Source organism: Garra rufa, chromosome 6, assembly GCF_049309525.1.
Source record: "Garra rufa chromosome 6, GarRuf1.0, whole genome shotgun sequence".
Classification (NCBI taxonomy): domain Eukaryota; kingdom Metazoa; phylum Chordata; class Actinopteri; order Cypriniformes; family Cyprinidae; genus Garra; species Garra rufa.
Window position 1 is genome coordinate 38,992,969 of NC_133366.1, and position 25,670 is coordinate 39,018,638.

A 25,670-nucleotide genomic window follows, 5' to 3' on the forward strand; every position below is an offset into this window, starting at 1 on the left:
GTTTGATTGCGTTCAAGTTCATGCTGTGGCTGGGCCACATTTGGGACATTCACAGAGTTGTCTATAAGCCACTCTTGCTGTGTGCTTAGGGTCATTGTCCTGCTGGAAGGTGAACATTTTGCCCAGTCTGAGGTTCTGAATGCTCTGGACTGGGTTTTCATTAAGGCTATCTCAATATTTTGGTGCATTTCTTCTACTCTGACAAGTCCTTCAGTTCCTGCCACTGAAAAACAGCCTGCTACCAGCACACTTTACTTTCGGAATGGTACTCTGCAGGTGATGAGCAGTGCCTGGTTTCCTTGAAACATGATGCTTGAAATTGAGGTTCATCAGACCAGAGAATCTTGTTTCTCAGTCCTTTAGGTGCTTTTTTGCAAATTAGAAGTGTGTTTTCATGTGTCTTCAGTGAGACAGTTGAGTTTGGACATCCACCATAAAGACCGGATCGGTGGAGTGTTGCAGTGAAGTTTGTCCTTCTGTAAGTTACTTCCATCTGCTTATATGATCATGGCACTTAACTAGAGTGACCATCAAGTTCTTGGTCAGCAGTCTAGCCAAGGTCCTTCTCCGTCAATTGCTCAGTTTGTCCAGGAGGCCAGCTCTAGGAAGAGTCTGAGTTGTTCCAAGTGTCTTCCATTATGGATAATGCAGGCTACATGCTTCGGTGAACCTACAGTGCAGCAGAATATTTTTCTGAAGTCTTCCCCTGGATCTGTGCCTTGACGCAAGCCTGTTTCTGAGCTCTACAGGCAGTTATTTTGACTTCAGGGCTTGGTTTTTACTCTGATATGCATTTTCAGGTGTTAGACTTTTTCTGAGAGGTGTGTGCCTTTCCAAATTATACTCATTCAACTGAATTTGCCACAGGGTTAACTTCACTCAAAGTCTAGTAACATCTTCAAGCAATGTGAGTGCTCCTGAGGTAAATTTCAACTGTCCCAGATAAGAGTATGAATACTTATGCAATGGAATCATTTCAGTTTTTTATTTCAAAAAAAATTTGCAAAGTTGTTACAAACCTGTTTTGTGATTTGTCATTATGGTGTATGGAGTGTAGATTGATGTGGAAAAAAAAGTAATTCAAAGCAGTTTAAACATAAGGCTGCAATTGTGACCAAAAAATGAAGGGGTATGAATACTTTTGCAAGGCACTGTACATAACTAAAACAGTATAGTTGATTAATGTTAATGTATGCTGTATTTTGGCAATACTGTAACTTGTAAACTGTGTCATTAAAAAGTTGAATAAAGATTTTACTTGTGATTTGTAACCTGCCTAAGGCCGTAATTTTGTGTGTTGCACTACAATAAGAAAACAGTTAAATTATTGAGTAGTGTATTACTCAAAAGGATAGTTCTCCCAAAAATGAAAATTCTGTCATTAATTACTCACCCTCATGTTATTCCAAACCCATAAGACCTTCATTCATCATCAAAACACAAATTAAGATATTTTGATTAAATATAAAAGTTTTCTGACTCTGCATAGACAGCAATGCAACTACTCTGTTCAAGGCCCAGAGAGGAGGTAGTAAGGACATTGATAAAATAGTCCATGTCAGTGGTTTAGCTGTAATTTTATGAAGCTACAACAGTACTTTTTGTGCACAAAGAAAACAAAATAATGACTTTATTCAACCATTTCTTCTCTTTCCTGTCAGTCTTTAATGCGCATTCACAACAGTACCATGCATCTGTGTGGTTGCATGGTGGTTGTTTTTGTCTTCTTTGCACACAAGAAGCATTTTTGTAGCTTCATAAAATACAGTTAAACCACATGGACTATTTTACTGATGTCTTTACTATCTTTCTGGGCCTTGAAGGTGGTAGTTGTGTAGTGTAGTTGTGGTAGTTTGCTGTCTAAGGAGGGTCAGAAAGCTCTCGGATTTCATCCAAAATATCTTAATTTGTGTTCCGAAGATGAACGAAGGTCTTATAGGTTTGGAACAACATGACAGTGAGTAAATTTTCATTTTTAGGTGAACCCTTTAAAACCACATTTGTAGTTATTCATTAGTTAATTTCTTGGTACTAACAACAATCAATTGTAAAATCAATGAACACCCAGAAACATTCTGATGTATTTTGTGATATGCCATTTATTTTTCACAACAGTTTACATTTATATGGTGTACAAATTAGTGTAGAGCAGAGGAAGCCAACGTTTCCACAAAAACAGGTGTTCGAGTGTTTTTCACCAGTAGTGTTAATTCTTAGCTTGTTAATCCTTGTGATGAGATTTCCCCCTGACAATCGTCAATCAGAGTGATCCACCATGCAAGAACACTAGAGTCAAACACACTACTCTTGGCTAACAAGAGAATGATGATTCTACGCTGAATTATTGTACTGGACTACATTACCCATAAGTCTCCTCCCTCGTTCTGGTTTTGCACATAACAGCTGACTTTGCCGGTTGCCACTGAATTCATTCTGAAACAAAAAGTGATTGATTCGTATTCACTGTGAACCGCCTTCAAAAAGAAGGGAATCAAAAAATAATCTAAAAGAAAACAGTGAGAGTGCAATTCACATGAAAAAAATTAAAAACCAACATGCACATATTCAAAACTGCAAAAGAGATAATAAGAGGGGGAGAGCGAAGGGGTGCAGTACACAAACAGATTGATTTGTGTCGGGTCATTTTAGCATGACTGATTAACACTCAGCGGAGGCCTTGTGTGGTCAAGATACAGGAGTAATGGTTATAGTAGAGCTAGCTAAACATCTACATACTGCCCAAACAAATGCACTCTAATTTTGGTCTTTGTGTAAAATCTGATTGTGACTATCTTGTTTGAATTGACATTTCGAAACATACACTAAATGACTAAACGGATGCGTAACATATCAATCATACAAATCATTAACAGGACACTACATTCTTAAAAATAAAGGTGTTTTTGCATTGATGCCATAGAAGAACCATTTTTGGTTCCCCAAAGAACCTTTCAGTGAACAGTTCCTAAAAGAACCATTTTGAAGAACATTTAAAAAAACCAGAGAACCTTTTTCGACTATAAAGAACCTATTCTGGGTTTGAAATGTTTCATGGATGTTCAAGGTTCTTCATGGCACCACTGATGCCAATAAAGAACCTTTATTTTTAAGAGTGTAGTCCTGCTTTTGCTGATACACCAGCTTCCACTGCATTATATTTCAGAAAAAAATTGCTTCACTGCACGTTTTTTTTAATTGTAATGCATTATAGATGGACTTCTTTGATTTTCTTTAGCCACATCTCAGTGTTTTTTAGCGTCTCATGTATGGGAACCTTGTTTCTAAAATATATCAAGATAACATTTTAACATCTCAAGACCCTACGCTGGGCGCCACATTTTTAAAACATATGATGTTAAGCTTTTTCGAAAACATGACTTTTGAAATCCTTCATTGGGTGCCAGGTTTTTAAAACACTTTAAGACTTAAAACTAAAAAAATAAAATTGGGGGGGGGGGGGGGGGTATGGGGAGTTTTTAAGTTTTTTTAAAGAAGTCTCTTTTGCTCACCAAGCCTGCATTTATTTATTTTTTCCTAAGTACAGCAAAAATAGTAAAATTTGAAATATTTTTACTATTTAAAAAAACTGTTTTCTATTTGAATATATTTAAAAATTTAATTTATTCTGATTTTAAAGCCGAATTTTTAGCATCATACTCAAGTCCTGCAGAAATTATCCTAATATTCTGATTTGCTGATCATGTTGAAAACCGCTGAGTAGATTTTTTTCAGGTTTCTTTGATGAATAGAAAGTTCAGAGGAACAGCATATATCTAAAATATAATTTTTTTAACATTATACATGTCTTCATCATCACTTTTGATCAATTTTAAAGCATCCTGGCTAAATAAATGTATTATTTCTATAATTTCTTATTTCTTTCCAAAAAAAGGTAAAGTATAGGTATAGTGTATAATGTTACAAAAGCTTTCATTTCAGATAAATGCAAATCTTTGGATCTTTTTGTCAAACAATCCTGAATAGATGTTATCAACTGTTTTAAATATTGATAATAATAATAAAAGATGTTTCTTTAACAGCATGTAAGAGTGATTTCTGAAGGATTATGTGACACTGAAGACTGGAATAATGATAATGAAAATGTAGCTTTGATCACAAGAATAAATTACATTTTAAAATATATTCAAATAAAAAACAGATTTTTTAAATAGTAAAATATTTTCTAAATTTGACCGTTTTTGCTGTACTTTGGATCAAATAAATGCAGGCTTGGTGAGCATAAAGGTCTTCTTTAAAAAAATCTGACTGTTCAAATACTTTTGACTGGTAGCGCACATACATCAAATGTTGGTTTGGGCAGAATGTAAAGATCCTACAAGGCTTTTCAAATGTTATGTGACCATGGCAGTCAGCGTCTGAGATACACCAGGGTAACTGTACAGTGATTTGAATTGACATTTGTTTGATTTGTTGTTCAATACAGGGTAAAGAATGTCTAAGCATATGATACATCACAATGAAACCAGTATATACCGATATAAAATAGAATAAATAAAATAAAAAATATCATTTCTGTTCATTACAGTTTTTCTTCTTAAATTGTCCCAGGACATGCAAGGCAATGTGTCTTTTTTTCCCTCTCAAATCTTCCTCGGAGCTAAAAGAATGCATAGATAGACACTTACAGTTCACATCTCCTCCTCTAGAGCTAGCTCTCCTAAAAAGGACCATAAAATAAATTCATATTCACAATCTCTACCATCTTTCACTCGTCTTCTCTTCTTTGTTCCGTCAGTTGGTTTATCTACAACACATACATGATTTTTGTACAGTATGGCCAGAATAAACGGGATCACGAGACATGCCAAGGCAAGTATGACCAAAATAAAAAGACAAAATAAAGTCTGAAATTCGAAAAATAAAGCATTATGATATTGATACGATGTTTGCTATATATAGATACTATATGTACACACGTAAGTGACTCAGAACCCTTGTGAAAGAAAGGGCAAGTCTAGGACTACAGGTGGCACGCCATATTACAGCAAGACCACGTCGCGTGCGGCTCAAAAAAACATCTGTGAAGCGCAACCAGGACATGTACTGTAGAGCAACTAATGGTATCCAAACATCAGGAACTGAAATAGCTCTTCACAGACATTGGAGATTTTTCACTAAGTTGGATGTGCTGCAGATCCTATTAGTCAGGTATTTTTTGATTTTCAGTCACTGGAGAGCCTCTCGAGGAAGTAAGCACTACGCTGGGGTTCAAAGCGGAATTGACACGACTGAACTGTTTGACTCTAGGCGAAGTTCTTGCCGCCTCCTGTATTTTGCTCCGTGAGTTATTCAATTCTCTTCCACGTTTTCTCTTTCAAAGAAAAAAAAAGGCAATTTCACTTTGGAAATATAAAAAGCACATTCATACTTTACATCTACACACACTGAACTGAACAGGTCATGTCCTTCCACCTGTGTTAATGCACAGCAAGTCTATGGGGATGTCCGATTCATCAGTGTTGTTTGTTTCATATTGGCATCTTTTCCAAGCCTTCCGGTGAAGATGAACAAGTCAGCAGAGCTTCTTGAAGAAAACAAAATCATTTGGTGAAAGCTTTGATGCATTTCAATGTTATTGATGTTTCACTCAGCTGAAAAAGTTCATTTCCAGCTTCCTTCTTTGAAAAGGGCTTCATTTGAACTTCAAATTGCGCATTGCGCCATCTATTTGCCACAATTTGGCTTCTAGAAGACATCGTTGACACTGAATAAATGCAATGCTGATGTAATGTAGTGTTGTTTTGTTGCCTTTGAGGGATAGTTCACCCAAAAAATAAAACTCTGTGATAAATTAGTCTCCCTCATGTCATTACAAACCCGTAAGACCTTCATTCATCAACACAAATTGAGGTATTTTTGATGAAATCTGATAGGGCGTTTCACACCCTATTTGCGCTTGAAATTCACTTCACAACAGACGCGAATTCGCGCCATTCCCTGGTCAGCGGGAAAATAGTTGTAAAATACAGCGAATAAGCTCAATTTGTTGGCTTTATCTAGGTTGTAGTATCTAATTGAGTAAAGAGCGTTTTTACAACTTACCAGATTGTCCGACCTCCTCACTCACTTTCTTCCAAGCAAGACCCTTTTTATTCCTGTTTCTATAAAAGTATCCACATACAGCGACGATGATTTTGTCCTTCTTTTCGGATTTCTGCCTCCGTCTCTACTAGAGCAAGCTCCTGATTGGTTAACGCGGCGCGAATATTCGCCAAAGTTTCACGCGTATCACGCGTTATGCGCGTCAAACGCGCGAAACGCTCAATTCGCGCCGCGTCATTCGTGCCGCAGGGAGGTCTATCGCGTCTTTGCATTGACTTAACATGTATCACTTAACGTGTCATTCACATCTGGTGCGAACGCACCATGAGAGCTTCATCTGAGTCAAACAAAGTCGTTATTTTTGTTAACTTTGCACACAAAAGTATTCTCGTAGCTAAAAATTAAGGTTGAACTACTCGCAGCAAAAAATGATTTTCTTACTTAGATTTTTTTGTCATAAATCAAAATTAAACGAGTTTTTGCTGAGAACAAGCAAAATAATCTGCCAATGGGGTAAGCAAAAAAGTCTTTTATTATTATTTTTCTTACCTTACAAAAACGCACTTAATTTTGACTTGTTTAAAATAACTTTTACTTGTTTAGAAAATCCTTCTTGATTTAAGAATTTTTAGGTATTTTGGCTGGAAAGAAGACAAAAAATCTAAGTAAGAAAAGCATTTTTTGCAGTGCTGATGTCAGAGTTGCCAAGTCCACGGTTTTCCCGTGGAATTGGGCTACTTTCATACTGTTGCAGGGGGTTGTTTTTCATGTCCGTGGGTTAAAGCGACCCCAGTAATGTAATATTTAGCCCATGGAATGCTAATTTGACCAGAGGAACCCCTCCACAAAATGTGTATTTTACCCCCTGGAATGCTTTAGGGTTAGTTTTGAGTAGCTTACTACCTTTCTTGGCCTTGAACTTTGTAGTTGCGTTGCTCTCTATGCAGGGTCAGAAAGCTCTCAGACTTCATCAAAAATATCTTAATTTGTGTTCCGAAGATGAACGAAAGTCTTATGGGTTTGAAACAACATGAGGGTGAGCAATTAATGACAGAATTTTAATTTTTGGGTGAACTGTCTCTTTAAGGTGCGGTCACATTTACCAATGTTTCAAAAGGAATCCACATGATTGGTCATTTCACTTTAGGGTGAATGATTTCCCCAATTGAACGACTGACCAATAGAAATCTGCTTGGTCTGAAAGCAACTTGTATGTGAGTTGTGCTTCATCGATGCACTACTGACAATTAATAATGGACCAAAACTTCAATTTGCACATCAATTTTTGAGCCCTCGAGGTCAGAAACACCTTGGTCAGAAGATATCAAAGAATGTCCCTCATCCAACTCTGAATGGAACTCAGTGCAGGGTTCCTCTCATCCACCCATTCTTCTTTTGTGTTCGTCAGGATAATGCAACAAAAAATAGCTTTTATGACACTTGTGAACATCCGTTAGCAAATGAAGCAGCATTGAGCTCCTCTACACACCCGCACACACATATGGTCATGTGACAGCTATGAACTGTGACAATATGAAGAAGCTCTGTTGAGTGAAGCAGCCGTATTTGTTCTTTCTTCAGTTTGTCTCTTTGAGCAGGCTTTGTCCAGAGTGGTGCTAAAAGATGGTCAAAGCCTGTTGGTTACTGACAGTCATGCTGGAGACTTCCCATGCAGATATACTGTACGCATGACTGACATATGGGAGACGGAAGAGAGGCTTGTAGATATTGGATTAGGTGTTTGTGTGTTTGTGAGTGTGAGTAAAGGGTGTATTTTCTTGGCATCAGCTCATTTGATAATTACTTGTAGATTTTCTCTCAGGTTTTCGTCCTGGATTTCTGCTTCATCTCCATCGCGTGTCTGGACAGATATGTACAGGACATTCTGATAGTTATAAGCATGCAGAGCGTGATGGTGAGAATGCGTGCTTGTGTGGCAGATCACTGGGGGAGCTCAGTGACTGGTCTCTTCTGTTTGAGCGTGTCGATGAGGGAAAGAACTCCACGTTTGACGCTGGTGGAGACGCGGCGCGTGACTGAATCAGCAGGGGGTGCCTGTGAGCAGGCTTTCTGAGACGGAGGGCGTGCCACCAGACACTTCTGATACCTCAACTGCAGAGACAAAGAAGAAAACAACAAGAAAAAGTGAGTGAATGAATTCATGTTTTCACCTTGAACTTACATTACGAAATGTTCTTTCTTCCTTTCTTTCTTCCTTTCTTTCTTTCTTTCTTCAGTCAAAAGGAAATTAAGGTTTTTTGAGGAAAAACAAAATTTTCTCCATATAGTGGACTTCAATGGGGATCAGCAGGTTGAAGGTCCAAATTGCAGTTTCAATGCAGCTTCAAAGGACTCTACATGATGTAACGATATCATCAATATCGTGGTATCACGATACCAAAACTGTCTCAATATTATCATGGTCACATGACGATATGAGACGATATAGGTCTTACGGGCCAAAAGTGTCGATTTTTAAAAATAGTCAAACATAAAAGGTCTTTAAAGTTGTGTTTTGGGCCATTATGCTTTGGTCCAGTATCTGTCAAACCAACTAAAAACGGAAGCACAATATGGCTTAATCTCTTCATCAACTCCGTTGACAGTGAATGCAGTAAACTCGTTTTCCACTAGATTTGTAGTAAGATGCGTTTTTGTAAGCCTGTTTTCACTGAAACTGTAGTTTTCCTTCAAAATAAAAGCTCTACTGCCGTTTCCATCAAAAAGCTTAAAAAGTGCAGTATGAATTGCTGACAGCTAGACCAGATTTGTGAATCTAGACCAAAGGGTTCAAGAGCTACAGATATTTTTATTTGGGTATTTCGTTTTTTCAGAAAATGCTCAAAAATAGGGGCACAGGTTAAGAGGTTAAATGGGTAACATTACTGCAGTCCAAATTCAAAATATCTCTTTCAACTGTAGAAATTAGGAAGTATTGTAATTTTCCTGCTGTAGTGTAAAGCAAAAATAATATACCTTTGAAATATTTATTTTCATTTATTTTACAGTGCAATTGTTTTACAATATACGGCTATTACTGTCATAGAAATAACAATAATATAAAATTATATTATATTCTAATTTGTTTGGCTTCTAAAACACCACTGTGAATGTAATTTAGACTGAGACAGTATATCACAACTAAAAAGAGGAATGATCCCCTTTTAAACTTCAGGCACAAATCAATTCACTAACTTTTTTCTGTTTTAACTTTTCTTAAGAACATGGGTTGGAGCTTTTGAACTCTTTTAAACTCTCAAAGTGCGCCCTTTATAAAAAAAAGGTAAACCAACAATGTCGAACGACGTTTGACAGATGGAGTTTCTCCATCTTTACGCAGACAAAAAGAACCATGCATGACCTTTCCTATGTGATGAACATAATGCATGAAATTGTAGACGCGCACAGAGCTAGTGGAAGACGAGCATTTGAGGGTAAAAAGTATATCTTTTTTTTTTTTTTTTAAGAAAATGGCAGATCGTTTAACTAGAAAAGACCATTATTCCTCGGCTGGGATTGTGTAGAGCCCTTTGAAGTAGAGATGCACTGAATGTTCGAAAAACCGAATTTGTCCGAAAAAAGCAAAAACAGCTCTTTCAGTGTTCGACTGAATAAGCAAAAAAAAAATAAAAAATTATACCGAACAATGACTGAAATCATAAAATGGCCTTAAACCATTAGTAAATAAACTACAGAACGTTATGTTGACTAATACACGCACACATTTTAATAATGAGAATCATTCATAAATCTGCTGCTGTCAGCAAAAAGTAGTACTGAGGTCTTCTTGTGGGTTTCCGCCAAAATAAAAGTCAACATTCATAAATGTTAGCATTGTAATTTAACTGTTGTTCTGTAAAATAAAATAAAAGGTAAGACAAAAATAATGATAACAGTCATTACAACAGCTCTATTAATACATTTATTATATCATTCTCCTTTGCTCAGCAAGACTGCATTTATTTGTTCTGATTCTTTTTTTTTTTTAAAGTAAGACAAAACTGTAAAAAGCACATTTTGGTTATTTAATTTATGCAATGGTGAAACTGGCAAAATACATGGGGGAAAGACACAAAAAAACATGTTTGGTAATCGGCTTTCGGCCCAGTGTTAAATTTTGTTCGGCTTCGGATTTTGTTCGGCTTCGGGCCAAGAATTTCGGGTTTATCCCTAAGTCGAAGCTGCCATAAAACTGCACTTTGGACCTTCAACCTGCTGATACCTATTGAAGTCCACTATATGGAGAAAAATCCTGGAATGTTTTCCTCAAAAAGCTTAATTTTTCTTTTTGACAGAAGAAAAAAGACATCTTGGATGACACGAGGAGCGAGTAAATTATCAGGAAATTATAATTTAGGAGTAAACCAATTCTTTAAACTTATGAAACGTATGAACCTTAAATGATGAAATAACACATTTTTCAATAGAATGAGTTAATGCATGAAAGACAGTAACATTGCGAAATATTACTATGATTTAAAATAGCTGTTTTCTACTACTAGTTTTGCTACTACTATTACTAGTGTTCCAAACTGATTTGGTGTTCAAGACACATTTCTTATTCTTATTCTGACCACAATCAACAGACTGAATACAGAGATACAATTTTTGTAGCTATATTGACCAGTTCTAGTCTTGACATTGATTTTTTTTATTATAAAACTATAGTGGCCATTTACATTTGATGGTGTTGAACCATTATTATAGTTTTATAACTCACCATGCACGCTGCCTGAACAGCCTCTGACACACTGCCAGCATTGGGTTCACACCAAAACACATGACACTGAAAGTGCTGGTTCCCGGAGTCCATGATGAATGCGAATGAATGCACATCTTTCCCAACTCCCATGAATGACAGGAAACGCACACGACACTCCACTATGACCTCCTCTTCCTCCTAACATAGGTTATGACAACAAGAATCTTACACGAGTCATCATTTTAAACATCAAAATTACAACTTTGTTAACACAAAAAGTTAAACTATTAGTTAAACTAGCAATTAAGATTGGGTTTAACAAGTTAAAGGATGTGTAATTACCTTTTCCTTGATTACTGTGACTGTTGCATCAGCTACATTCAACCTCACAGGGGTCCATTCATCTCGTATTGATGACGTCAACAAACTGTCTATTGCACCGTTGAGAATCTCCATGCCTAAAAAAAAGAACATATGTTCTTTTAACAGCATGTACAGTTCCAGGAAAAGAATATCTGGATTTCAACATAAAATAGCTATGCAATTTTAACTGATCTACAACTAAGTACCTAGAATGGACTAATGCAGTCTGCTAAAATAAGCAATGACGCTTTCAGTAGCGCACTATGCAAGGTGGAAATGATTTCTCCAAAAACTAACTAGAGTCTGGAGTCATCTAAGCTGGAGTCCAATCAATGAGACAATATTGGAGGTCAGAGTCACCCTGCCCTATAAAACAACAATCACACAGTTTGCTATTTACAAGACGCTTTGTCTGATGTGAACTACCCAACAAAGAGATTTCAGAGCACCTAATATAAAAAATAGTCTTTGAATGGCTTGTATAAAGCTGAAAAGGATTACAAAAGCAAAACCTTAAAGGGGTCCTATTATGCTCTTTTACCAAGTCTTCATTTTGTTTTGGGGGTGCACTAGAACATGCTCTCATGCTTGGTGGTTTGAAAACGCATTATTTTTTAACATAATTTACATTATTACAATAGTTTTCCCCCCAGGCTGGCACAAATGCCTCAATTAGTTCCGGGTTTGATGAAGGCCCGCCTTCCGAAAAACGAAATGTATTGTGATTGGTTAGCAGTCCCACTGCGTTGCAATTGAGCTTAGGCGGCATTTCGGTCCTGCCACGCCCCTTCTCAAAGCAGCAAGTCCTGTGTACAACTACGCAACCTAGATTAAAGTGACTCTTATGTTTTAAACAAAGGATATTTTTCTTACAAAAACACATCAGATCGCTAAAAGAGGTTTTTACGCACACGTCAATGGCGCGGCTCGCTAAAGTTATGCGAATCCTGCACCTTGTCCATGATTCGAATTTCCGTAGGCAGGATTTAGGTTGTGACATCATAGCATCCGGAAAACAAACGCTGTTCGTTGTAGTTCGTGAAAATGTATTTTTTAAAATGAAATATCTTCCTTTGGAGTGGATTTTGAGATTTGTAACTTGTAACTTTTTATGCCCAAACATACACACCTCACACTGGCTAAAATTCAAGAAGTAAAAAAGGCATAATAGGACCCCTTCAAGAGAAGATGCACACCCCACAATAAAAAATATTACTAAACTGTAAAAAATATTGTAAGGAAGAATAGTGCAAGATGTTTAAAACTCATGCATGCCTGATTTGGAAGAAGGTCAACCAGCTATTAAAGCAACACTGAAGAACTTCGCTCCCTCTACAGGTTGGAAGCGGAATTGTCCATTACCGCTGTTGTAAATAATTTAGCCTACCGTCGCGTCACATGCACGTTATTTGTTTGGAGGCTATCCAGGACCCGCTTTGGAAATAACGATGTCCAGTGACAAGGTAGAGTATGTTGCATGACTTTATGAAAGTATGAAAACGAAATAAAACATAATAATGACATTGTTTGCTATTTATTTTAGCCGTAAAGCAAGTCGCATTTGTAGTCTCATTTGAACTACAAAACCGCTACCCGACGACCCAAACTTACATAGTGCTGCTATGGCCAATAGAGGGTCGCAAAGAGAATACGAAAGTGCCGTTTCACCCTGTTATGAGTTGATGAACCACTGACACGAGTTAGGAAAAAAAAATGGAAAAAAAAGTGTTGCTTTAAATAAGGATTTACATATTAAATATAAATATTGTTTTCCACCCTGCACTGTGAATGTTTACACTGTTTTAAAACAAACACACAAAAAAGCATTGTTTTTTAGTTTAAAACCAGATTGTGTTTGTCTTTTGTTAAAGATCAGGTCAAATTTTATGATCAATTTATCCAGAAATCCAGTACAAAGTAGGAATTCAAGGAGGATTGTATGTGTAAAATGTGAACAAAAGTCACTGGGATATGCATATATCAAATGTGACCCTGGACCCTGGACAATTTATACAAAGAAATAAGCTGAATAAATAAGCTTTCCATTGATGCATGGTTAGTTTGGATAGGACAATATTTGGCCGAGGTACAACTATTCGAAAATCTGTAATCTGAGGGTGCAAAAAAAATCTAAATACTAAGAAAACAGCCTTTAGAGTTGAACAAATTGAGCTTATAGCAATGGATTTTACTAAGTTTTGATATGTTTGCGGCAGGAAATTTACAAAATATCTTCATAGAACATGATCTCTAATTAATATCCTAATAATTTTGACCCATACAATGTATTTTTGGCTACTGCTACAAACATACCTGTGCAACTTAAGACTTGTTTTGTGGTCCAGGGTCCATTATAAAAAAAAGAGAAGTGTAAGTGAGAAAAGAAGATTATGTGAGTGCAAGACGTTGAGTAAGTGTGATTGCTCACCTATCGGTCTGGCAACCGGCATCATGCCAACATATAACACCTGGAATTTCTGCACCAGCTCAGTCTTTGGTGTGGGGAACTCTGCTAAGGGTAACACACAACATACACATTAACACACAAACACACCTATTACTCAACAGAGAAGAAACACACGTGTACTCATACTGTGTTACCTTGTAGAGGGACGTCGAGCCCAGCATGTGTTCTGTCCTGTAGGGATCCTCCAGCCATAGCTTTGGCATTCTTGCGCTCTGCCATGATCTATTACACAGAAATCGAACTCATTAAACCCTCTGCCCTAAATCAGCAGCCTAAACAGAATGTGAACCCGGTTTCTTCCATCTCAGCTGTGTTCTATCCTTAGGCACAGACTTGAGACTGTCAGTGGTTTTCTCAGCAATCTAATGTCATTTTTGAGTTACACTATTTTGAATGGGACACTCAGGATCATTTTGTCTTTGTGTAGTGTTTAAGTCTCACCCTGGAGCAGATTTCGTGCAGACTGGTGGCGATGGCTTTGGCAGGGGTGTCACAGCGGAACACATGACATTTTAATATCCGGGTGTCCTTATCTCGCGCTACATATGCAAAATCCCTGTTTGCACACAATTAAAATGAAACAAGATTAAAATCATATGTAAACAGCTGTTAAAAATCAACCTGAAACACATTTTGCAACCTGTCTTATTTCCAAAAAGGATACTGAACTAGAAAAATAATACGTTTTTTTTAAATGTGTATGTATTTGTATTTGTCCTTGTGCTAAAAACTACCCTGAAAGACCCTGATAGATGATGTGTCCTTTATTTTTAACAGAGACAATCAATTTAAAACAGTTACTTAAAGAAACACCCACATTTCAAGCAAACAAAAAATGGTGTAAAATATAACCATGTATAAAATGCACACACTTCACCTACTATATGCAGGTGAACGTGGCTGTGTGATGAATGAGTGTCTCTAAACTTACACTTCCAGCTGTATTACACACATTTTTTAACAGTTCCACTAAAAATAGACTATTATGAACAAAACGAGCGGCAAGAGCAACCAGGCAATGATGAGAACACAAGTAACAATAGGGTAAATCAATTTACCTCTCTCTGAGTCCCGGAAAGCATTGAAGTAAAAGATAAAAAACATGATGAGAAAATACTCACAATAAAGGCCATTAATGAAACACAAGCAAAACAAATTTCTGCTTATATCGTTCACAGACCCTTTTTGCTTTACAACTGTCACAGTTAATTTGATGTAACAACGTGTGTATTATGAAGGATTGACACAGAAACATGTTCTGCTTGTATTTCATTGAATGGGTTCCAATGTGTACAGGTATTTCTGGAACTTGTGATGAAAATTCTCATTTCGAAGATTCATTTTAATCCTTATTGTATTTTCCAAACCTCAAAAATACACAAACGGTCAAAAGTTTTTGAACAGTAAGATATTTATTGTCAAATAAAGCTTGCATTTATTTGACCCAAAGTATAGCAAAAACAGTAAAATTCTGAAATATTTTTACTACTTTAAATATTATAAATTATAAATATTATTTAAATAATTTAAAATGTTATTTATTCCTGTGAACATAACATGCTCCATCAGAATCATTCTAATATGCTGATTTGATGTTCAAGAAAAATTCAGTCAATGAATATTTAAAACGGTTGAGTACATTTTTTTCAGGATTCTTTGATGAATAGAAAGATCCAAAGTTCAGCATTTATCTGGAATATAAAGCTTTTTTAACATTATACACTATACCATGCAAAAGCTTGAAGTCAGTATAACTTTTGGGGAAAAAGTTATAGAAATGAATACTTTTCTTTATCAAGAATGCTTTAAATTGATCAAAAGTGATGATAAAGACATTTATAATGTTACAAAACATTTCCATTTCAGATAAATGTGGTTCTTCTGAACTTTCTATTCATCAAAGAAACCTGAAAAAAAAAGTATACTCAGCTGTTTTCAACATGATCATAATAATAATAAATGTTTCTTGAGCAGCAAATCAGAATATTAGAATGATTTCTGAAGGATCATGTGACTGGAGTTATGATGCTAAAAATTCAGCTTTGAAATCACAAGAATAAATTACATTTTAAAATATATTTAAATTAAAAATATATTTAAAATAGTAAAAATGTTTACAAATTCTACTGTTTTTGCTGTACCTTGGATCAAATAAATGCAAGCTTGGTAAGAAGAAGAGACGTCTTTAAAAAAACATTAAAAATCTTACTGTTCAAAAACTTTTGACTGGTAGTGTATGAAGAGAAAAAAGGGAAGAAAGAGGAAACAAGACCAGCAGGTGTGACAAAAATTCAAACATTTATCACAATGTATGTGACACCTCAAAACATGAAGCTCCCAGTGTGCAGCCAGTAAAAAACATGAATATGTAACAGTGTGATAATTAGAGATTTAACAGACTGGGAGAGAAAGAGAATAAAACCTGATGAGCTCAGTGCACTCAATAATGCCCGGAATGAACCCCAAGCTGGTAAACCTGTTCAAAAAGGGCTGTTTTACAACACCTCAGCAGGATTCAGCTGGAAAATCTGCTGGAGGGTCAAGGAGAAACTACAAGGAGGTACAACGCAAATGGACCGAGAACAGAACCCTGAGGTTCCCCTAAGGAATTCGAAAAAAAAAGCCATGTGTTCTAGTTTGCGAAGATGTGTGGGATGGTATCAGAGGGAAGGCCTGATCTGAGGGAGCACGCAAGGAAGTTGCAGTCTCTTTCAAATGTAACCCATTTAGTGACGTGAACATCTTGCCGTGACCTACTTTAATAACTGAACGCACAGTACTCTACAATACTATCCTCACCACAGTAAATAACAACACATACAGTACATCCATAATTATCTAGAAATCTCCTCCTCCTCATTCACACCATCTGGAGCAATTCCACCCACTCTACCTTCTAACACTCCTACTATTCCTCTCACTTCTCACTGAAAACTACTTAACAACATTGCATTGCTTATATTCATGGGTACTATAAAGTTAGGTGACCTACAGAGTAAATAATGAAAAATGCAAGACAGAAAAAGAGAAAAATACTTACATTTGCTATAGCATTATGCCATACCACTCTTCTACAGATTTTCACCTCCTCGTCTCATCCTCTGCTCTGTTAAAAACATGCAGCTCACCTCTCTACGCTCAATCTCTCTCTTTTTTTTTTACCCCCTTCTCATTTTCGCTCTCTCTCCTTCCATCCAATCCCAGCGTTCCCTCTACCCTCCCCCTCCCATTTCGCTTGTCGCTACGGTAACCTCCTCCGGGGTCTTGGGGAGGAAAATGTTACTGATGGGCTTAGTGGAGTATTAGCATAGGAGGGACACAATGATCACATGCAAACACATACTCACACATGCAGACTACACGATAAATTCAAAAAAGCCCAGCCTAAAGCATGATTCCTGTTGAGGAATCATGTGAAGAGTGCCACCTGCTGGTCAGAGTGTGTTACTGCTTACAGCCAAAAGTGTGATTCAGCATCCCTGATGAAGTATGCTGCATTCCACCCCTGCATCATTCACACACACTCACACACATACCGGCCAGCTCTTCAGGGACTAAAGCAGGAAAAGTAAAGCTCTTGAGTGTGTGAGAGACTTATATGCAACATTTGGATGACGCTCTACACATATATAACACTGGATTAAACTTTCATTAGCACTTGTCTCTCAATCATCAATCTTTTATTTCTGTCCTCCTTTCACTGGGGTGATTCTTCAATCCAGAATCATTATATAGTGACCTTTAGCGTGAAGGATGTGGAGGAGTGTCTTCATTTCAGAATGCATTAACACAGACACATTAAGTGAATCTCCTGCAGAGTCTAATAGATAATAAGCACACGAGGAAAGTCACAGGTGCAGCAGAGATGCTGACGTTTGCAGATCTGAAATCTCTAATTATAAGGAAATGTAAAGAAGCGCAGGACATATGTTACATGCAGTATGGTACACTGAATAGTCAATATATTTTAGAAAAATGAAAAAAATATTCTTGTGAATAAAACAAGCTGTCAGATTCAACTCAGTGTTTAAACTACTTTCTTTTACCTTCATCACTGTTAATGAGAGTCTTGCTTTTGTTTTAATGAAAGAATATTTAGTAAATATATACTAAACACTTTTATTAAATATAATAACAATGCATGTTTCTATTTGTGCATATATATGAACATCTATTAGTATTATTATTTACTAATGATTGTTTAATGGAGAAACAGTGAGGAAAACTTTTTTGGATTTAACATTTTGAAAATACTTGGCAACACTGGTTGAAAACCAGCCCTTTAAAATGACAAATTATTGTTATATACGCTACCGTTTAAAAGTTTGGGATCAGTACAATTTTCGTTTTTTAAAAATCGTTTCTTAACGTTGCTCATCAAAGTTACATTTATTTGTTAAAAATACTTAAAAACATAATTTAATTCTGATGCAAAACTGATTTTTTTTTATCAGCCATTACTCCATTCTTCAGTGTCACACAATGGTTATTTATTATCAGTGTTGGAAACAGCTTAATGTTTTTTTTTTCAGGATTCTTTGATGAACAAAATGTTAAAAAGAACAGCATTTATTCAAAATAGAAATCTTTTCTAACAATATAATATAAAATAATATTTCACAATATTACATTTTGTTCTGTATTTTTATTCAAATAAAAGCAGATTTGATGAGCAGAAAAGACATTAGAAAACATTACAAATTTTACTGATCCCAATTGATTGTTTATTATTTAATATTCAGCATTTTACCTTTATTAAAAAAGAGTTGTAAATCTCAAATGTACATACAATCAATATCTTCTGCAGGTCAGTTCAGTTTTTGAAGTGCTCTTTATCTGATTTAACTAGGCAGAAACTGCTTACTCAAAAAGATTGCAGAGCTTTAAGCTAACATTCAGTGGGTCACGGAGATTAAACATTATTACTGTTGGTAGATGAGCAGTCAGCCGAACAGGATCAGCAAAGTAGAAAATTAGCTCCTCGAGTAAATAAGACCCAATGCTGTTTGTGGCAGCTGAGAGCTGAAACCTTTTAACCGAAATAAATCCCTTTTTGGCCCATCTGCGCAGTTTCCAAGAGAATTTTAGAAACACCTCCCACATTTTCATAAGTAAAGAGTTAGCTATTAATCATTCAGTTTTGTGCAGTTTATCTCTGTCATTTATTAAACATTTCATAAATCCTACATCATTTAACATGTTCTCCTTAACTAGCCCATAAAAATACACATTGCCAATGGCAACCAGTGCTCACCTTCCATTATCACGGCCGACGCCCCACACACGGATGCTTGCGATTGGCTGAGAGTGTAGAACACTACGATCCATCGGGTCAACGAGATTCAGCATGTTATTCTCCAGAATGAGGTACATATCCTTCCCCTGGACACACATGCACAATGTTGAAAGACAAGATATAAGCAAGCTTTCTTCAATTATCACTATTAACTAGATGATTGCTAGCATGCATATTACTAGCAAATTGGCTATTTATTAGTACTTATAGGTATATATTAATGCCTTATTCTGTATGGCCACATTCTAGATCCCTTAAACATAACAACTAGCTTACTAACTCCTGATAAGCAGCAAATTAGTAGTTTATTAAGGGAAAACACTTAGTTAAAAGGGTCATGACATGAGAAATCGAATTAGCTTTGATCTTTTGGCATATAAGATGTCTTTGTATCATTAAACCATCCAGCAGTTTCATAGCTTAAAACCTCCTCCTCATTATAAACAAAGCATGTATCTAATAAAGCTCCAAAAACGGCTCATTTGGAACTGAGGTGCAAGGTCATATCACCCAGGCACAAGCATTTGCATAAACACCGCCTCCAGAGCAAGGCATCGGCGAATAGTCATCTTCTCACCATAGGCCCCGGCCACTAGCGTTCAGTAGCTTAACGGCTGACGCCTGTTTCACACACTCCGTCTGCAGTGCGTATGTGTTGCGTATTTTTTTCCGCACCCATGTTAACGGATTAGAGCGTTCACACTGCACGCGGTTGCTGTCCGGCAGTACGTCCCAGAAGCGGTGCGTTTGCAGCAGTGCAGCGATCGTTTCGGCACAGAGTCTATTTTTTGCTGTGCTGCATTGCGGTGTATGCGCTGAATTAAAGTGACAGCGCATTGTTCGCTGTAAAAATGAACATGGATTGACACGGAAATGCACCATAAATGCATATAAATGCAGTCTACTGTGTTTCACAGTCAACACGTGGCTTTTTGGCTAGGTTTAAAATAGTGCAGTTTTAAATAAACAAGGCAACATAATAGATGCACTTCTCCAGGTAGAAAAGTTCTTTAAAAGATTGTTTTTAATACAGATTTAATGCGAAAGAAAGGCACAGAGAGCCGACTGTTTCTGTCTGTGGTAAGTTTTAATTTAAAATATTTCTGATAGCCCAATTTCAATAAGAAAAGGAAGCTATAGCCTACCTATGCTGTTTAAATGTGTTGCAACTTGCTTGAGCAACTTAATATACAAATCTAGAAGTCAAGTGCATTGAATAATCTTCTTCTTTCCTAGCGTTCGTCCCGCGTAAGTTCACTGTGCGGCAAGCCTCTCTCCATTTGTTCCGATCAAGAGCATCCTCGGGGTCGACATTGGCTGCTTTCATATCTTCCTTGATTCGGTCCATCCATCGCTTCTTTGGTCGCCCTCGCGGCCGTCGCCCACTAGGACTGAGACACATTGCTCTTTTGGCCACCGACTCCTCCTTGCTGCGCACAACGTGGCCATACCATCGAAGGCGCACATCTCTCATCTTCTCAGTAATCGGTCCCACATTCAGGACCATCCTGACATCCTTGTTCCTGACATGGTCCAGTCGGGTCAGGCCGAGTGTCCATCTAAGCATGCGCATCTCCATGACGTGAAGGGCTTGCTGGTGATTTGAGGATGCAGGCCAGCACTCCGAGCCATATAGTGCCACTGGTCGAACGACGGTTTTGTAGATTTTTGCCTTAAGGCAGTTGGGCATTCGTCGATCGCAGAGAACACCCGTCACTTGGCGCCACTTGAGCCAGGCCACATTGATCCGGGCTCGGACGTCCGGGAGGATGTCACCGTCTGCCGAGAGGGTGGAGCCGAGATACTTGAACTGCTCCACTTTCCTGAGGTCTTGTCCATCGACGCTAATGGTGCCGTCGGATTGCAGGCCGCCCTCCATATATTCTGTTTTCACAAGGTTAAGCCTCAACCCGTTCTCGTCTAGCCTCTCTTTCCATTGTTGTACTTGGTTCTCGAGAGCTGGGCGCTCTTCACTGGCGAGGAACACATCGTCGGCATAAAGGAGTGTCCACGGATGGGGTGTCTGGATGTCTCCTGTAATTACGTCCATGCACAAAATGAACAAGAACGGCAATAGGGCCGAACCCTGGTGTACTCCCACGTTGATTGCGAAAGTTGGCGAGGTTCCCGCAGGACAGTGGACAGCGCTGGTGACCCTCCCATACAGGATTTGGACCCATCTCACATAGGCTTCTGGGACACGATGCGAGCGGAGGGCGCTCCAGATAAGGTCATGGGGCACTCGGTCGAAAGCTTTCTCCAAGTCGAGGAATGCCATGTGCACTTTCTTGTTCTTCTCCCTATGCTTCTCCATGAGTAGGCGAACAGCATGGATAGCGTCTGTTGTTCCACACCCTCTCACGAATCCACACTGGTTGGGAGTGATGTTAGTAAGTGCATTGAATAATACGTTGTTTATAATACGTTGAGTTTAAACGTGAATATATCTAGTATTATTGTATTAGTGTACTGTACTGTGATAAAAGAGTATCACAATGCTGAAAAAGCACGTTTGTATTTGAAATCAAAATAACGGATAAATGGTGTGTTTGTGGTAAACAGCCGCGGATCAGGAACGGACTGCAAACGCGTCCTGTGTGAAAGCAAAACGAGTCTGTGCTGCTTCTGCATCGCATACGTAACGCACATGGACTGCATACGCACTGCAGACGGAGTATGTGTGAAACAGGCGTGACACTTAAATACACTGAATGTGAGTGTCGTGTTGCATCAAAAGCAAATAGAAATTACAATCACTGTCGCTATCTTGTCTATACTGGATAGAACAGTGGTTTTCAATCCTGGTCCTCGGGACCCACTGCTCTGCACATTTTGTATGTATCCCTTATCTGACACACTCAGTTAAGTACATGGATCTCTCTCCTAATGAGCTGATGATCTGTATCAGGTGTGTTAAATAAGAGACACACAAAATGTGCAGAGCAGTGGGTCCCCAGGACCAGGATTGAAAACCACTGGGATAGAATATACAGATGCACCATAAAGTATTCTTTTTTGGTTTTACTTTGAACAATGCAGTGTGCCAGACAACTGTCTCATCTCAGATCAGGCAGGAGTTGGATTTCATTTATCATGTGAGGAGAGTGAGTCGAGCTGACGAGTGAGGTGAGAAAGACAAAAATATTTCGAAACGAAATAGAAATGCGCCTGCTTTAAAAAGGTTTTAGGCTTTGGAAGGCCTTTTGACTTTTTCCATTTAACTAAAATGATTTTGGAAGTTTTTTTTAAACATTTGTTGCTTATTTATTTGGTTCCACCACATTTGTTGATTTTCAATGTTTTATATTTGAACTTTGTGTAAGTTATTTCTTATTTTATATTAGGCCTACAGCATGGTGTATTTGTATTCATTTGTTAATAACAAGGTTCCCACACCTTGGTTAACTTCAAATTCAAGGACCTTTGAAGGACTTTCCAGGTCTAATACCCTCAAATTCAAGGGCTTATTACAGGGGACACATTTCAAGTGAGAGCAAGGTTGCATTGTGTTACCTTGTAAGATACATTGTTACAGTTTTCATGTGTCAAAAAATATTTTTTTGGCCATATGACAGAGATTGGATATTCTATTTGTCGTAAATGTGCATAATTAACGTAAATTAAGCAAACTAGTATTCATAGGCCACAAAGTGTTGGCGAAAAACACATTAGCAGACCAGGGGGAATAATATGATTTTTTTTTCCAGAAAACTTCTTGCACAAAATAAATTCAAGCACATTCAAGGACCTGCATCTATGTATGTTCCTTTTTAAAAAACTTTCAAGGATTTCAAGGACCTGAATTAAACATCTGATGTTTAATGTGAGTTTGTAGTAGCCTACAGTTGTTGTCAATTCAATCAACGCTTAATTGCCACTAATTCGAAAGTGAAAGTAAAATGCATAGGCATTTACAAACTATTTAAGAGAGGAAAAGAGGGAAATCTAACAAACTACCTCACCATCACAAACTGCCTTGTTGAGCACCGTTGCACTGAGAACATTATATTTCACACACTTTAAGCTCTTTTATTTTCCAAATGTAATAGGATTAGTCCAACGAATCGAAACGTTCAGGACGTAATGTGTTCCGAACCGAAAGCCTCATACAAAACGGTTTAGTACGAATACGTGTATCGTTACACCTCTAATTGTTCTCCATGTAATTTCGCACAAACAGAACAATTTAAACAGACCACACAGTAGCTTCATCTTGCTAATTTAAAAAAGCGATACCCTGTTAAACATAAAATGCACAATAATAGGCAAAACTGCCATTTTTTGACTGATTTGTTACTAAATTAAATATAAGTATTTATAACAAACGTACTGTAGCTAGTCATTTTTTTTTTCAATGAAGCATAAATGCCTTAAAATTTAAAAATAAAGATAAAGTCGGAAACGCAGCAATGATGCCTTGAAATACTGCCTATGCAGGCAACTCACTAAATTTTGGAATCAATGTCACAGGCTACTATAAGGTCTAAGGATGCTTGTGCTTGTATGTGTGTTGAAAGCAATGAATAAATGATCAGACCAGAAAATAAAAGGCAGGAGGAGAACAGAGGCTCTCTTCCTGTGTCCTGTCACAACACATTAATCTCTCTCTTTCTTCCTCTTCTTCTTCTATTCACTTGCTTTTTTCTGCATGACATTTTCGGCTTTCCCTCTTTTCATTTTATCCTTTCTGGTCTCTTTTTTGTTTTATCCCCCCTTATCTTCAAGATGATACAAGACGTGTTTAGAAACAGTGTATATTTTTAAATGAATATGTTTATGCTCCTTGCTAAAAAGATTAATTTAGACTAGTTTAGTGCTGGTCTGGCTGGTTGAACCAGCTTGTTTGTGTTTGTGATAAGCCATATCTCACCTCTCCCCAGATGCCCACAGTGTCTCTTATGTCATTCTTGCAGTAAGACAGTTGACGGATGCAGTTGTTAACAGCGACGCTGCTTTTACCCGGAGCCAAGTCCTCTTCAGCCATCTCTACCCAGCCGAGAGAGCGCACAGCAAAACACTGTAATAAACACAAACCCACTCGTTAAGCACAAACAATGTAACAAATAACTACAGGGCAACAGCAACAAATGAAGAGCACAGCAAATAAACGACTTTCACAATAACAGTTTTCACAAGAACAAGCTCAGGCATTTAATAATGTGTTTATCTATTACATATATTCCATCATGCCTCATATCCAAAATCCTCCAACTCTTCTCTAGTGAGAGAGACTGAACTGAGGAAACACCTCTTAAAATTTTCACATGGCATCTTCTAAGTATAGCTGCTGTTAAAACAAGTGAGAAGGAGAGAGAGAGTGCATTCATACACATACATTATCATTTACACACACACACACACACACACACACACACACACACACACACACACACACACACACACACACACACACACACGTTGGGTTTACATGTTTTATGGGGACATTCCATAGGCGTAATGGTTTTTATACTGTACAACCCGTACTTTCTATCGCCCTACACCTACCCTACACCTAAACCTAGCCCTCACAGGAGATTGTGCACACTTTTACTTCCTCAAAAAACTCATTGTGCATGATTTATAAGCCTGTTTCCTCATGGGGACCTGAGAAATGTCCCCACAAGGTCAAAATCTACTGGTATTCCTATCCTTGTGGGGACATTTGGTCCCCACAACGTGATGAATACCAGGTACACACACACACACACACACACACACACACACACACACACACACACACACACACACACACACACACACACACACACACACACACAAGCTCTTAAAACAGGGTGCTGAGATCAAAAGAGAGGACCCCTTTTACTGGAAGATCTTTTCTTTCATCTTCCACTCGTTTCCCTCCGCCTTTCTCATTTGTATCTCACTCCCAGCACTCCGAGAGCAAAATCATCCATCATTCAGTCTCTCTTCTTTTCTGACAATCTGTGATGAGGCGCCTCCATTATGACACTGTTTGTGTGTGAGAGAGATTAATAATAGGCAGAATGTTGTCATGCTCTTTGAGTTTGATTTTAACTGCTGCTGAAAGAACAGATCCTCGAGAGGAAGAGTGTGAAACAAGTAGAAGGGATAGAGAAAGAAAGAGAGAGATAGAGCATGACCCAAGGGGACGTATATATTGAATGGCAGATGAATTTTCATCTAGCAACATATAACTGGAATTTAAAAATCCAGTAACAGTTAAAATTGAGCTACATTGGGGCTGCTGCATAATTGCAATGCATAGAGCTAAATTCTTCTTCTGTCTGTTCAAGTATTCAGTACACAGGCGAGGCTACATAAGGGCCAGGGTGGCACTAGCCCACTCAGCTGGTCCACCCAATCAAATGAGACACATAATTTAGGCTATCCACTGCATTTCAAGTTTCAGAAATAAACAATTATTTTAGTGTTAAAAACCTAAAATGTCTTTGAATTGATACGGTAGGCAATATACATCATAGCCTAACTGCAAAGTTTACTAATGCAGAGTGCATAGTTTACTGAAGGCTGCATGTATGTACTGTTTACTTGTATTTGGTATTGTTTGGTCTCTATCTGGAACAATTATGTTGAATTTTGCCAGTTGAGACCTTTTCAACTATATACACTACAGGTCAAAAGTTTTTGAACGGTAAGATTTTTAATTTACAGCAAAAGCAGTAATACTGTGAAATATTTTTAGTAATTAAAATAACTGTTTATATAAAATATATTTTAAAATGTAATTTATTTCTGTGATCAAAGCTGAACTTACAGCATCATTACTCCAGTCTTCA

The 25,670-nt window shown here is 37.5% G+C and overlaps 1 protein-coding gene across 1 annotated transcript in view; it reads right to left on the reverse strand.

Moving 5' to 3' along the window:
- Positions 1 to 2,079: 2,079 nt before the first annotated feature.
- apbb2b (amyloid beta (A4) precursor protein-binding, family B, member 2b) overlaps positions 2,080 to 25,670 on the reverse strand; it is a 57,522-nt gene continuing 33,931 nt past the window's right edge. Inside the window, exons 11-18 of the mRNA XM_073841578.1 lie at positions 23,762 to 23,908; positions 18,850 to 18,977; positions 14,037 to 14,151; positions 13,730 to 13,817; positions 13,557 to 13,640; positions 11,108 to 11,223; positions 10,784 to 10,963; positions 2,080 to 8,175 (exon numbers count right to left, since the gene is read on the reverse strand). Coding sequence (XP_073697679.1) covers positions 8,005 to 8,175; positions 10,784 to 10,963; positions 11,108 to 11,223; positions 13,557 to 13,640; positions 13,730 to 13,817; positions 14,037 to 14,151; positions 18,850 to 18,977; positions 23,762 to 23,908 — 1,029 coding nt within the window. The 3' untranslated portion in view covers positions 2,080 to 8,004. The remainder of the gene's footprint in view (positions 8,176 to 10,783; positions 10,964 to 11,107; positions 11,224 to 13,556; positions 13,641 to 13,729; positions 13,818 to 14,036; positions 14,152 to 18,849; positions 18,978 to 23,761; positions 23,909 to 25,670) is intronic.